This window comes from Salvelinus fontinalis, chromosome 36, assembly GCF_029448725.1.
Source record: "Salvelinus fontinalis isolate EN_2023a chromosome 36, ASM2944872v1, whole genome shotgun sequence".
Taxonomy (NCBI): domain Eukaryota; kingdom Metazoa; phylum Chordata; class Actinopteri; order Salmoniformes; family Salmonidae; genus Salvelinus; species Salvelinus fontinalis.
This window is the reverse complement of record NC_074700.1, coordinates 16,395,925-16,411,898: the sequence shown is the minus strand read 5'-3', so window position 1 is coordinate 16,411,898 and position 15,974 is coordinate 16,395,925. Positions and strand designations below refer to the sequence as shown.

The following is a 15,974-nucleotide window of genomic DNA, read 5'->3' as shown; positions in this document are numbered from 1 at the left end:
GAATATATAGCATAACACAATCATCCTAACCGGAAAAATGTAGGCTACATTTGTCCTAGCGCTGAGGAAAGATTGACCCAACACAAGCAGTCATATTTTCTAACTCTCGGCTGACATAAACTACAATATGAATTAGCTAATAGCAATTACTATGTATAATTAATCACATCACGGGTGAGCACACCATTGATCAAAATAATTAGGTAAAGCACTTTTTAGAAATCGAAAGTAATCCGACGATTAGTTTCAGCGCGCAGCCATGCATTTTTTCCCTCACAGAAACCGAAGATAATAAGAGAAGAGGAGATGAGTTTGGTCTGTTTATAGTTTGCATGTTGAAGGGGTGTGTCGTCTACCGTCGTTCACATCCCACCATTCATTTCCGGAAGTCCTCAAAAAACGAGTGAACTCTTACTCACCTCATTTTGTTATAACATCTTTGGTCAAACAGACGATTACGTGAACCCAGAATGCATTGAATGTCAACAAACATGACTACACAGCTGGAATTAGCTTAGCTCATCATAATCAGTACAACCTTCAAAAAAGTATTTTACACACATAATATGTGCCCATAACAATCTGTGCAAGAATCGGAATGCATGATTTGTCACCTAGATTTGAAAACATGTGAATAAAACCGTAAATACACAAATAATTGCCACACAAAACATTTTCTGATAGTGATTTATTGATGCAAGTGGCGCGTGCCGGCAGTCAACCACGTACCCTCTCTAAACCATTCAGTGTTGTTGTTTATGTATGTAGCTAGTGAGATGAGCTGAAGCATTAGCAATGTCTTTCAAAAGGAGACAACAAACAAATGTGGAAATTCTGGAGATTTTTTATAATTCTGACAATGAGTCTGTAAGTCAGGAATCAGATTCTGACAGTGACAGTGAGGAGCTGCCCCCCAACCTTGTAGCCATTGAGAACCCTGAATCTGAATTTCCCTTGTCCACTGACAAAGTCCCAGTTCCCTTTGAAGATGCTGGTGGTGATGGAGGCATACCAACAGTGGATGAAGTACAGGAGTTCTGTGGTAGCTGGAAGGCCACCAGTCATTTCACCCCTCCTGGCCCTGCTGTTTCACCCCTCCTGGCCCTGGTGTTTCACCCCTCCTGGCCCTGCTGTTTGCTTTGATGAGTCCCAGTCTGGAGTGCAACGCCCCTTGCCATTTCCAACTGAGGCAGAGTGCTTCAAGTTGTTTCTGACAGAGGAGCTGGTGGGAGACATAGTAGAGACCAATCGCTATGCCTTGGAGCTACAGGATAAGAGAGAGCCAGGAGTGGGGGACAACCACAATTAGTGAAATGTATACATTCCTGGTGACAGTAAAGACTGCTTTCTAGTTCTGCTGCTATGACTGCATTTCATCAACGCTACTACCATCCTAAATGACCCGTTATACAAAATAAGAAATGTTAACAGCTGGCAGTAAAGTGGCATGACAAACGAGACGTCCATGTCCTCTCCACTGTCCATACAGCAACCATGTCGGCCACGGGGAAGGTGGACCACCTGACGGGAGAGAGAAACAAACCAGACAAAGAAACATGAAACCAGACTGCGTGCTTGACTATTACCTCAAAATGGGGACAGTGGATGATAAACAGCTTTGTGGAATGCACTCAGAAAACGACCAAGTGGTATAAGATATTTTTTAATTTTTCCAGGGTAACGTCAAAATACAACATGCCAATACTTCTGACTCATTTAGCATTGTTTTACAGAACTAATAGAATAATGTAACTAGCTACATAAGCATGATTGAATATAACACCATAAAAGGTGAGTAACATGAGTAACGTTACCTCGCGTGTCCGCGGTTATAAGGAATAAATACAAATATATTATGCTCCATTCACACAGTGAGCTATAGTAGAAACTGTATAACACGACACAATAACGTAATTAGGCACTTACTTTGATAGAAACGCAGTCTTGATTTGAAGATGGGTGTCTGGCGTGACGCCTCTAGCACTGAGACGCTGTGCCACTTGGGAGTCATAAGGCCAGGGTAGCTTCAAAATACAACACATGCTAATACTTCCCTGACGCAATTAGCATTGTTTTCCAGAGCTAATAGGAGAATGCAGCTAGCTACCTAAGCATTGAGTATAACACCATAAATGTTATGAAATGAGTAACGTTACATCGCGTGTCCGCGGTTATAAGGAATATACACAAAAACATGATGCTACAGTAGAAACGACATAGCGACATGCAGAAACTATTATAACGTAATAAGGCACTTTGATAGAAACGCACACATTTCCAAAGGTATTATTGGTAACGAAAGCAACGTTGATTTCGATGCAGGCGACAGGTGGAATAATATGAACACGTGCATGCAGGACGGCAGATGAGTAGATGTCCTGCACAAACAATTGAGAAGTGTTTGGGGAATTTTGTCCGGGTCAGAAATGTCAAAAAAATGTATTGGTCCGCAAAAGTAAAAATGACTACTTTTATGTGAATGAATGAGGCGGAACACACCTCATTTCAAACTGTTATTAGAAAATAATTTAAAATTGACAAATAAAAACAGGCTGCGTGCTTTTGTTTGAGGGCAGCGCGGATGAAATGTACTGTTACATAACACATTCTGGAATGGAGAGAACTTTCTAATATCACGTGCATAAAAAAAACTCACGCTGGGGCGACCGTTAGAGATATTTGGAACTCACGCATGAAAGGGTTAAAAATCAAAACAAAAAGCTAAAGTTACACAAATAACTACAAATTAACCATATAGGAGTACTTGTTTCTTTGTTAACCGCTCAACACAGAATAGCCGCATGTGCACGCTCCCTTAAATCGTTTGGAGAAAATATCCTTTCTAATTCATTCAGCTATTTTCAATTGCATTTTTCATACTGTACGATAATATAAAATAATGCCACGGAATTTGAAGAAAATCTTGTCTGCTAAATGAACTTGTGTAGCAAACAGATCAGGGCTCAACACAAGGACAACTCAGAGTATGCTATTCTGTTCTTCTGAAATAGACTTAATTTTCTTAATATCATGTTTCTTTAGACTTGTCCAAAATAAATAATGGATTTATTGTAATGGTGTAGGCTATATTATATGGATTTATTAGTATTTTTTAAATGTAGATGTCCGAAAGGTCCGAATAAGTGGCTTGTGGTCTATGCGTGGAAGCCAGGAGATGCTAAATGTGTTTATGTTAATTAATAGTCAATTAACGCGAGACCAGCTTGACAATCACCTGCTGAAAAAATGTCATGACCACCACACCCCTACCTGAGCCATGTCTGAACCAATAGACACTGTGTTCTCCTGCACAGGTCTCAGTGTGTATTGTACAGTTCAGAGTCACAGAGTCTCCTGGCTGGACTGACTCAGACACAAACTGCTCTACAACTGTCTTGCTGTTGGAGCATGAATCTGAAAAGAGGGTTTAAATATGTCATTAAATCTGTTAACATTCTACAACTTCTCCATAGCAAGTGTTCTTACTCAATGAGAGAATCATCAGATTGTGAGAATACCTGATATTTCCTGTAAGACACTTTAAAAAAAAGTTTTTTCTTAGGCTAACTCATCACTACTCTTTATCTATCTAAATTTTCCCTGAAAAAATTTAAGTATATTGAAAGCATTTCTTCTCAGTACTGTCCCTTTTCTATTGATAATGGTTCTTTTTCCAAATTCTACCACATTTGAGTGAGTGCTCCCACAGTAGTACATTGCTGAATCTGAGCTTTTCATGTCTGAGATGCTGAGGGGATTTATTTCTTGGCCGCTTTCCACTTAAAATCAAGGTTTACCCTTGAACTCATGATAAAATGTAGGACCCTTGTCATACTTCTAGATAGATGGTTGAGATGACCTGAGGTTTTTCTCCCAAGGGTTACTTGTACCAGGAGAAATGCATGGCCACGCCGCTTCATAGAATCACTGCAAAGTCACTGTGTCCCCAACATTGGCTGACATGAGACCACTCTCCTGTTGTATAGCTGAGGGCTCAGTCCCAGCTCGTGCATGAACTACAACTAAAGAAAAGACATCTTATACAAATATATTAACTGTTATATATACATTAAAATATAAGATTGGAATGTGTCTATGAGTGTCAATCAAAATACATTGTTTCATTGTACTCCCTGATGAAGGCTATGGCTGAACGTGGCTGAGTAAAATATATATATATTGAACATGCCGTCATATTAAAAGCAAATAAAACATACCCATCTCTCCATGAATAAAAAATGTGCACAGTGGTGTGAACATCCTGATCGCTGTCATCTTCTTCAAAACCTGTGTCTTGAGTGGAACAGTTTACCTCTGTAGAACAACACTTCTCATATGAGTTGATTTACTTTCTGAGTTGCATTGTATAGTCTGCGTTCTCATTTAGCATTTCATCAGATTACAAGGTTTCCACAGTATGCACCGATGACATGCTGAAGATAGGATAAGTTCCCCTGTAGTGGCTTGACCTAACTCAGATGACAAGAGACTGGATGGACAGAGCTGAGCATCCTGTTGGGATGACACTATTGTGTTTATCTTCTAAGATCTATGCTTTCAAATGTAATGCACTAAAGGTCCGAATTTAGCCAAAGCCTGGCCTTCATTTTTGGGGCGGCAGGGTAGCCATTTTTGGGGTGGCAGGGTAGCCTAGTGGTTAGAGCGTTGGACTAGTAACCGAAAGGTTGCAAGTTCAAATCCCCGAGCAGACAAGGTACAAATCTGTCATTCTGCCCCTGAACAGGCAGTTAACCCACTGTTCCTAGGCCGTCATTGAAAATAAGAATTTATTCTTAGCTGACTTGCCTAGTTAAATAAAGGTAAAATAAAAAGAAAAAATTTCAGAGGATAGATATTGTTGTCTTAACAACCCACTCCCCTTTAAGGATTGGGAAGCTCAGAAGGCCCAAGGACTTATGAAGTAATTGTTGCATATTTTAAATATAAATCTAGTTTTAATTCTTACAATACAGAAACAGTCAGCCCAACAGTCTTGACTGACTGTTAGGCTGAGAGCCTAACTCAAAATGAAAAAACTGATATTTTATTTGGGCCCTAAAAAATGCTTAGTCAGTCATTAGTCAGTAATTTCAAAGGTAAGTGATTAAGATCATCACTCTCTAGAGACCGCAGGAGCGGTAGAGATACTCTTAATGATTGGCTATGAAAAGCCAACTGACATTTACTCCTGAGGTGCTGACTTGCTGCTTCCTCAAAAACTACTGTGATTATTATGAACATTTGAACATCTTGGCCATGTTCTGTTATAATCTCCACCCGGCACAGCCAGAAGAGGACTGGCCACTCCTCATAGCCTGGTTCCTCTCTAGGTTTCTTCCTAGGTTTTGGCCTTTCTAGGGAGTGTTACCTAGCCACCGTGCTTCTACACCTGCATTGCTTGCTGTTTGGGGTTTTAGGCTGGGTTTCTGTACAGCACTTTGAGATATCAGCTGATGTAAGAAGGGCTATATAAATACAATTGATTTGATTTCTACCCTTCCCATAGGCCACCTTGGTTGTCTACACAGGATGGTGTTTTACCCCAACCCGGCTTAGTTTCCCAGATGCCAGGAAGATGAGGCTGTCGTGACGTTGTATTGATTAATGTGACGACTGCTGCACGTCGAATTATTAACGGTTTATAATTACGTGATTAAATGAATCAGGCAAATATTAACTCTTTAATCTGGGGCACCATGGGAAAGTTTTAGCCTTATTGAGTTTCTATTTCCCAAATTAACTCAAAAAATATCATAATATCAATTTTACAACAGTCACTAATTAATCAATTTCCTCTACAGTCTCATTCTGAACGTCTCATAATCCGTGAATCTGCACAAACCCGAGTCTCACCAAATAAGTCCGTACCACACCAATTGAGTTGATTATTTATTTGCTAAAAGCTAAAATGATAATATACGATTCACAAACACAAACACACAGTCTAGGCTATTGATTAGAACTTAGTACGATAAAACAGGTCCCTAGTGCGCCAACACAATATGACACGTATTACACAAAATTAGGATTTCAAAAGGTAGAGAAAGAGAGAGAGTGAGAGTGCATGAGAGAAAAACACACTTGGATGAATTTGTCAGCTATGCTTATTTTAAAACCAAACTTGTCCCGAACTGCTGCTCTTATGGGTCAGCATATATTGATGTAATTACGTGTTGAAGGTCTCCGATGGGGGTCTCTGCGTGGACCGGATTGCGAGTTCTCTGATGACGGTCCGTCTTCGGTTACCGGGTGTAACTCTCTCCTAGGAACGCACAATAACTCCATCAGTGCTCAGACTGTCCGCAATAGGCTGAGAAAGGCTGGACTGAGGGCTTGTAGGCCTGTTGTAAGGCAGATCCTCATCAGACATCACCGGCAACAACGTCGCCTATGGACACAAACCAACCGTCGCTGGACCAGACAGGACTGGTAAAAAGTGCTCTTAACTGACGAGTCGTGGTTTTGTCTCACCATGGGTGATGGTCGGATTTGCGTTTATCGTCGAAGGAATGAGCGTTACACCGAGGCCTGTACTCTGGAGCGGGATTGATTTGGAGGTGGAGGGTCCGTCATGGTCTGGGGCGGTGTGTCACAGCATCATCGGACTGAGCTTGCTTTCGTTGCAGGCAATCTCAACGCTGTGTGTTACAGGGAAGATATCCTCCTCCCTCATGTGGTACCCTTCCTACAGGCTCATCCTGACATGACCCCCCAGCATGACAATGCCACCACCCATACTGCTCGTTCTGTGTGTGATTTCCTGCAAGACAGGAATGTCAGTGTTCTGCCATGGCCAGCGAAGAGCCCGGATCTCAATCCCATTGAGCAGGTCTGGGACCTGTTGGATCGGAGGGGGAGGGCTAGGGCCATTCCCCCCAGAAATGTCCGAGAACTTGCAGGTGCCTTGGTGGAAGAGTGGGGTAACATCTCACAGCAAGAACTGGCAAATCTGGTGCAGTCCATGAGGAGGAGATATTGACTGTTACTTTTGATTTTGACCCCCCCTTTTTTCAGGGACACATTACATTTCTGTTAGTCACATGTCTGTGGAACTTGTTCAGTTTATGTCTGTTATTGAATTATGTCATATTCATAAAAACATTTACACAAAATAAACGCAGTTGACAGTGAGAGGATTTTTATTTTTTTGCTGAGTTTATTTGGATTTGGAATACTTACTGTCGTCCAGACTTTTTTCAAAGGTTATTAAATTAAAGTTGACTAAATATGTTTGACTAACTGGCGCTGTTGAAATTCATTTAATTCATTTAATCAATTCTGAGTATTTACAATTGATAATTCTGGGAACCTATATAATAATTAAAATATCTTATCATTCTGTCTATTAAACCAAATACGAGAGTGGAACATCAGTGGTTAGTGATAAGATAATTTTTATTTGGTAATTGTATGCAGCTATGGTTGTCATTAGGTTCCGCCCATAATCACAAATTACTTTCATCTCTCTTATTTGAAGATTCAGTCCTTCATTCATGGTCTGGCAGTGTAGATCTAAACACAGAATGGAACGCATATATATACCAGCTCTCGTCCTCTACGGCTTCTGTAAGTGACTGTGTCTTCAGTTCAGATTTTGTGATTCGTCAATAGATTTGGTCTCTCACATAGTTGTTCCTGTGTTTAGGTGTGTATATAATGTGCATGAAGAATACGTTTTACTCACAACTCTCCCGTAACTTTTGTTCTCTTTCAGATCTGACCCATGTTGTGTCTGTCTCTCCACCACCCTTAATGGTGGTCCATTCGAGGGAAAATGTCACCCTGCAGTGCATCAATGTCCTTAAAAAACCGGGACACGTTGGCTGGTTCAAGCAAGTCAACAGCTCAGAACCCCTGTGCATCACGTCAATGTGGAGCTCTCTGCCAACTGTTAGTCATCAAAATGGATTTCAGGGCAATCATATGAAAATGTTAATCATCAATAGAACTACCTTTCTCGAAATCACAGAGGTGGATGTAGCTGATTCTGGTCTGTACTTCTGTGGAATGTTGGATAACTATTTCATCTTCACCAATGCGACTGTCCTGAAGGTCCAAGGTAATCTTTTCAATAAATTGTCTGCTATGACACCAAATGCACAAACATTTATCTTAAGTATCAGATATATTTTTGACTTATGTTGGAGATACAATACAATCGTATAACAGTTTGAATAACAGTAGAATATTTAACTCACCTAAATGTTCTTAAGGTCACAACCATTATGACAAGGACTCTACAGTGCACTATGAAGAAGGTATGTTCATTCTGTAATTTTAAGTGAGAATCTTTCAGAAATGAATTAATATGATGTACCATGAAAGTACCACAGAATAGAAATAAAGTATAACAGCATCTTATAGCAATCTGAGAATGCTCCATTCTGAATTGGTAGCAAATGGGGTGAAAGTTTGTAAAGTTCTGATTAAAATTGAAATCTGTTTGTAATAGAGGAATTTGGAACCATGAAGCTCCTCCTATTGGTTGTGATCCTGGGTGTTGTAACTGCTGTTCTATTGATAATCATCCTCATCCTGGTCCTCAAGGTCAGAAGAGATGCAAACAGACTAAACACAGGTATGGAGTCCATTTCATATGGGGCCGGCTATTAACTACAATTACAAAGTGAAAATGTTTCACATGACGTACTGCAGGGGTAGGCAACCCTGGTCCTGTAGTGCTGCTGCACCTCATGTTTTTGATTTAACCAACCTGTGTTCAATTTAGGCAATCACTGAACTGATCAATTAGCTCAGTTGGGCAGGTATGGTGCTTATTTGGAACAAAATCCTGCAATACCTGTGGCACTGCAGGAACAGGGTTGCCTACCCCTGACATACTATATACTGAGAATTGAAAGAGTCATTCAAAGTTATATTGTGAACACTACAATGGAATCAGTTGATATCTTCTCTCATCTGTTTTATATCATATTCAGGACCTGATTCGCAACGACAACCACAAAATGATCAGGTAAATGCTATTTGTTCAGTGACATTATTTTGAAAATATGAGCAATTCAGAAACAGTGTAATTTATAATTGTATTTCATGTTGTTTCCAAATGTACAGAACCAAGATACTAATGCACTGAATTATGCTGCCCTGAATTTCACCTCCAAGAAAAAGAAGAGGGAGAGAAGAAGAGAGAAAGAGCTAGACCCCCATGTAGTGTATGCTGCGACAAGATGACAAAGTGGAGGATGGAGAGGAGGACAAGTGGTTTGCCATATCTTTGAATACAAGTTTAAATCTTCCTATATTGAATGTGTAGTTAAATCAAATGTATTGAAATGTAGATCAGTAAATATCTCTGTAGTTTCTGTACATTGTACCTCAGGGCCACCGTAGCCCTCTTCCACTCTGTAAAGGACAAAGTACCCAGCATAGGACAATTGTATTACATTGATTACTTAATAAAAAGTCACAATTTTGTTTGTGATGATGTTATTCGCCCCTTTAGTATTTCCTGTCATGACTGCATTGATCACAGCCCCCTATTCTGAAAAGCAGCTAGTCGCCTTATAAGGAGAATATGATTGTGGTCTGAGGTAACGGAGGGGCCAGAGAGGAACTCATCACTTCCTGTGGTGTGAGTGACAGGGAGGAGCAGCTCCGTGATGAGCGAGACCTGCTGAGATGAACATCTCTGGGCCTCTCAGACTAACACTGGGGGATGAGACTATCCCTCTCTATCCTCACCAATCAGTCATTACATCTATTTCCATCCATACCGCCAGACTATACAGTTGAAGTCGGAAGTTTACATATACCTTAGCCAAATACATTTAAACTCAGTTTCACAATTCCTGACATTTAATCCTAGTAAAAAGTCCCTGTTTTAGGTCAGTTAGGATCACCACTTTATTTTAAGAATGTCAAATCTCAGAATAATAGTAGAGAGAATGATTTATTTCAGCTTTTGTTTCTTTCATCACATTTCCAGTGGGTCAGATGTTTACATACACTCAATTAGTATTTGGTAGCATTGCTTTTAAATTGTTTAACTTGGGTCAAACGTTTCGGGTAGCCTTCCACAAGCTTCCCACAATAAGTTGGGTGAATTTTGGTCCATTCCTCCTGACAGAGCTGGTATAACTCAGTCAGGTTTGTGGGCCTCCTTGCTCGCACACGCTTTTTCAGTTCTGCCCCAATCAAATCAATGGCCACTCCAATACCTTGACTTTGTTGTCCTTAAGCCATTTTGCCACAACTTTGGAAGTATGCTTGGGGTCACTGTCCATTTAGAAGACCCATTTACGACCAAGCTTTAACATCCTGACTGATGTCTTGAGATGTTGCTTCAATATATCCACATAATTTTTCTACCTCATGATGCCATCTATTTTGTGAAGTGCACCAGTTCCTATTGAAAAAAAGCCCCCCACAACATGATCCTGCCACCCCCGTGCTTCACGGTTAGGATGGTGTTCTTCGGCTTGCAAGCCCCCCCTTTTTTCCTCCAAACATAACAATGGTCATTATGGCCAAACAGTTCTATTTTTGTTTCATCAGACCAGAGGACATTTCTCTATAATGTACGATCTTTGTCTGGCTTCTTTATGGCGTTTTGGAGCAGTGACTTCTTCCTTGCTGAGCGGCCTTTCAGGTTATGTCGATACAGGACTCGTTTTACTGTGGATATAGATACTTTAGTACCTTTTTCCTCCAGCATCTTCACAAGGTCCTTTGCTGTTGTTCTGGGATTGATTTGCACTTTCAGCAACAAAGTACGTTCATCTCTAGGAGACAGAACGCGTCTCCTTCCTGAGCGGTATGACAACTGCGTGGTCCCATGGTGTTTACACTTGCGTACCATTGTTTGTACAGATGAACGTGGTACCTTCAGGCGTTTGGAAATTGCTCCCAAAGATGAACCAGACTTGTGGAACTCTACAATTTTTTTTCTGAGGTCTTGGCTGATTTATTTAGATTTTCTCATGAAGTCAAGCAAAGATGCACTGAGTTTGAAGGTAGGCCTTGAAATACATCCACAGGTACACCTCCAATTGACACAAATTATGTCAATTAGCCTATCAGAAGATTCTAAAGCCATGACATCATTTTCTGGAATTTTCCAAGCTGTTTAAAGGCACAGTCAACTTAGTGTATGTAAACTTTTGACCCACTGGAATTGTGATATAGTGAAATAATCTGCCTGTAAACAATTGTTGGAAAAATGACTTGTATCATGCACGAAGTAGATGTCCTAACCGACTTGCCCAAACTATAGTTTGTTAACAAGAAATGTGTGGAGTTGTTGAAAAACTAGTTTTAATGAGTTCAACCTAAGTGTATGTACACTTCCGACTTCAACTGTTTATACCTGGCCAAAACCAACCTACATCTAGACTAGACTTGTGCCGTCTGCTGTTTAGTACAATAACAATACTTTAGTGGGCTATGTTCAAAAATACAATAAATGTGTTCTATTCAACATCTTGAACACTTTGAGCACTTGTAGGCCTCCTTCAGTCATAGTGCATCCTTGATGTATTTGAATGCAGAGTGAATGTATCCATAAACAATAGACCTGCTGCTCTGCAGACTCTCATCTGTTGCATTCGCTGCCTACGTTACATAATACTCGACCTGTGGTCAGTGTCACCTCGCTGGTGTGAACAGGGATGGAAAACAACACACACCTCATACAAACATCTCTGTGGTCAGTAGTTTCCACTCAACAACTAAACAAACAGACGTTATGCTTTCACACATTTGGTAGAAACTTTTCTTTCTTAGGTACTTTTGAGTTGCGGTGACTGTATTACTGCCACACAGGCAAATTCCACATGACTGTTTAGTCACTGTAATTAGGCTTTTCCAAGCTCTGATGCTGCTGGTCATTAGTAGCCTACCAAACTTGTTAACTGGTAATCAGCACTCTATTGTCCCTCTAATCACTCTGACATCAATGTAAATGTGATCAAAAATAAAATAAAACACTTCATGAGAGCCCATGAGCTCATGTTGCACAACATTTCTATAGGCTATGAAATAGCAGGAGAAAACAGAGTGATGGAGCTAATAAAAATACAAAGATCCCATCTGCTTTCTATAGGTTAGGCCTACTATATTTATTTCTCAACTTCCTAATATTAAGCACATTGCTACTCTTTATAGCAAGAGTATAGCCTACCTGGCTGGCATGAAAATAAACCACAGCGTCCTCCATGTGTAACGGCTGTCGTAGTCGTTCTCCTCCTCAGACGAGGAGGAGCATGGATCGGACCAAGATGCGGATTGGTAAGAGTTCATTATTTAATGGAAAAACAACAAACACTACAAAATACAAAAACCAACAAACGTGACTAACCCGAAACAGTCCTGTGTGGCCCAAACGCTGACACAGGAACAAACACCCACAAAACACAAGTGAAACCCAGGCTGCCTTAGTATGATTCTCAATCAGGGACAACGATTGACAGCTGTCTCTGATTGAGAATCATACCAGGCCGAACACAAAATCCCAACATAGAAAATCAAACCTAGACCAACCCACCCAACTCACGCCCTGACCAACTAAAACAAATACAAAACAAAGGAAAACAGGTCAGGAACGTGACACCATGCGCTATTTAAGTGCATAGATGACATGTCGTTTTTTCCCGCTGCCCCTGTTTCCATACAGGTGCATGTTGATGGTCCTATCTAAATCAAAACAAATGCCACACATACAGTACCAGTTAAAAGTTTAAAAGTTTGGACACACCTACTCATTCAAGGGTTTATCTTTATTTGTACTATTTTCTACATTGTAAAATAATAGTGAAGACATCAAAACTATGAAATAACATATATGGAATCATGTAGTCACCAAAAAAGTGTTGGAGCAAAAACAAACATTTATTAGAACCTTGGTTTAATTGTGTAAAAGTTGCAGATTGCAGGAACCAGCATCTTCATTTCTGCAAAGTAGTTTAAACGGTGTAAGTTCCACGTTAAGTTGTAGGGATGAACAGTTTTTTTCTCTTCTCATGCCACTAACACCCCCTCACATACACAGCAACCAATTATCAGGTACTCTGTGGTTTGTAGCTAACACAGCGTTAGGGCCTGCTGGCCTATTGCACACAGGACACTTGTCTCTCTCTCTCTCTGTTTTTTTCTCCCTCTTTCTCCCCATCTCTTTCTCTATCTCTCTTTCTCTCTCTCTCTCTGTGGTTTTCAGCTGGCTGTCTCAGAGCTGTTACCGCTCTCATACTGAACTTAGTCTATACTCCACTTGCTCTTCAAGTTAACCATTTTAATAACCAACAGTGAACCAACTCTTGATGAGGCAGCTTTATCTATTCACAGTCGCCTGAAATCTGTGAAAATACACAAATAGATATTTATTAAGTAATTTGACTTAGTGATCAGTAGTTCTTAGTCAAACACAAACCCTGATTTTAAGTGTGATGTTTAGGACACTAGAACCATGGACCTACTCAATAACAATATCATGGGAGGGTATTCTATCCATCTGTTCTACTGAGTGTAAATCCTGAATGAGAGATCACTAAAAGAAGACTACTGTATTGTGTTTGCTGTGTTTTCTCCATAGATGTTTTTAGTGAGGTGAAGTGGCTGTATGGTGATTGAAGCCTTAGTGAATGACAGTGTCCTAGCATGCATGTTTCAAAAAGGTCACAATCTCTTATCACAGCTACTGTAGTAAACAGAATAAGGGATGCCAAACTTCAATAATAAGTACTTTAATTGTAATACATCTATAACGATCAGAATCTACCTACAAAACAACTATTCTGAGTCAGTCCAGCCAGGATGATCTGTGAGACAGAGGTATACTATACACATGAGAAGGACATGGGCGCGCCTGAATGAGAAGTGCGGTACATAGGGGTAGAGTCTTTCCACTCAAGACCCAAGTTGTGAAGTGGATGACTACTTTAAAGATGATCGAACTGTGTCTGATATTTCCACTTCTCGTAGAGATGGGTAAGTCAATCTTTTATATTTCTGTGCTTGCAGTATGTGATGTCCAATTATTGTTGTACAGACACTTTGACAATCTAAAGTTATATTTGGGCTAACTTATAGCATAGTTAATATGTTTTCATGTTCTCTAGTTGATGTGCTAGCTGGAACTGAGGCTTCATCCATACCTCAAGAGAGTGGTCTCATGTCAGCCAATGTTGGAGACACCATGTTTTTGCACTGCTTTCATGAAAGTGACAAGGCAGTATTGTTCTCTTGGTACAAGCAAACCTTGGGAGATAAACTTCAGCTCTTCTCAACTGTCAATAAGTTTGCAACATTCTATCATGAGTTTAAGGGTAACCCTCACTCCTCAGTGGAAAATGGCCAAGAAAAGACCACCTAAGGATCTCAGACATGCAGCTGTCAGATTCAGGCACATACTACTGTGGAAGCTTTTATAACAGTAAGATGGAGTTTGGAGAAAGGGCAATTATCATTGTAGAGGTTAAAGAGAAAGTTTGTTTTTTAAATCTGAATATAGAGATATACGGTGTAAATATGAGCTATTCTCTAAATCAGATGAGATTTTATTTTAACAAATCATCAGTTAAAACACTTGCTGCCGTGATATTCTAGAAATTCTATGGGTTAATGGACCTTTTTGTCAGTTTCAGGTTCCAGAAACATGACTGTGCTCTAGCAGTCTGTGTCTGAGTCAGTCCAGCCAGGAGACTCTGTGACTCTGAACTGTACACACCGAGACGTGTGCAGGAGAACACAGTGTCTATTGGTTCAGACATTTCTCAGGAGAATCCCCTCCAGGAATCATTTACACCAATGGAGACAGGAGTAATCAGTGTGAGAAGAGCCCTGAGGCTGAGTCTCCTGCACAGAGCTGTGTCTACAACCTCCCCAAGAGGAACCTCAGCATCTCTGATGTTTGGATTTACTACTGTGCTGTGGTCACATGTTGGGAGATACTGTTTGGGAATGGGACCAAGCTGGATTGTTAGTGATATTTCTGACATTTCTAAAATGTTCTAACATTTTATGCCTGCTTGAACAAAATGTCCTGAGTCTCCTCTATCACTGTCTGTATTTCCACAGATGGTTGTAAGGAGGACCATGTTCTCTTGGTGTACTGTCTGGGTGTAGCGTTGGGTCGGTGTGTCATCCTCATCATTGTCCTTGTCCTTGGTTGTGTTATGTATAAGATGACCAAGAAAACCTCTCTGCTGTCCAGAGGTAAGCGGTATCATTGTCCACAATATATGCTTAAACTGCTGGTGCAGTATACATTACATGTTTTAGTCATGACACTGGGTTGATTCATTGTATACTGATGATGATAATGATGATGTTGATGATTCCTTCATGTTTATCGAAAAGGAATGCATCCTCAGCCAAGTGGTCCGGTAGTCTCCAGTTCTCATAACCAGGTATGCAGACCTTATAGTGAACCATTCTATGACTTTGATTAAGTGTGAACAATTCCTTCTATAGAATTATCAGGTCATTTCCTGATGTCTTTGGAATTTGTTTGGCTATTCCTCTTAGGATCAAGAAGATGATGACACAGTCACATCGGTCCATTACGCTGCTCTGAATGTCATCCACAAGAAGCCAAAGACCCGGATACAGAGTATCGCCATGGAGAGAGACACGGAGTACTCTGGGGTGAGGTGCCAAAACATGGACTGAAACATAGATTTACCTCGTTAAAGACTTGCATTGCTTTTCTGTTACACACTGTGTTTTTATCATTATAATTGTGTTACAATTGCTTGTATTTTGTCAAACTCATTTTACATTACTGTTGTGATACTGTTGTGCATTTTAGATCACATAAAACATGAATTCACTGTAATTTAGATTTATTCTTTGAATTTTGCTCATATTCTTAAGTTATACTGGTAAGTTTGCATGGATGGACAATGCAACCTGATTACATGATGTGCATAGTACTTTACAGTTAAAGACGGAAGTTTACATAAAGTTGAGTTGAAGTCATTAAAACTTGTTTTTCAACCACTCCACAAATTTCTTGTTGA

The 15,974-nt window shown here is 40.2% G+C and overlaps 1 protein-coding gene across 1 annotated transcript in view; it reads left to right on the top strand.

Annotated features, from left to right (window-relative positions):
- Nucleotides 1–15,637, top strand: part of LOC129835301 (uncharacterized) — an 83,936-nt gene extending 68,299 nt beyond the window's left edge. Inside the window, exons 3-5 of the mRNA XM_055900891.1 lie at nucleotides 15,031–15,168; nucleotides 15,313–15,362; nucleotides 15,481–15,637. Of these exons, the coding sequence (XP_055756866.1) occupies nucleotides 15,031–15,168; nucleotides 15,313–15,362; nucleotides 15,481–15,624 (332 nt within the window). The 3' untranslated portion in view covers nucleotides 15,625–15,637. The remainder of the gene's footprint in view (nucleotides 1–15,030; nucleotides 15,169–15,312; nucleotides 15,363–15,480) is intronic.
- The last annotated feature ends 337 nt before the right edge of the window (nucleotides 15,638–15,974 follow it).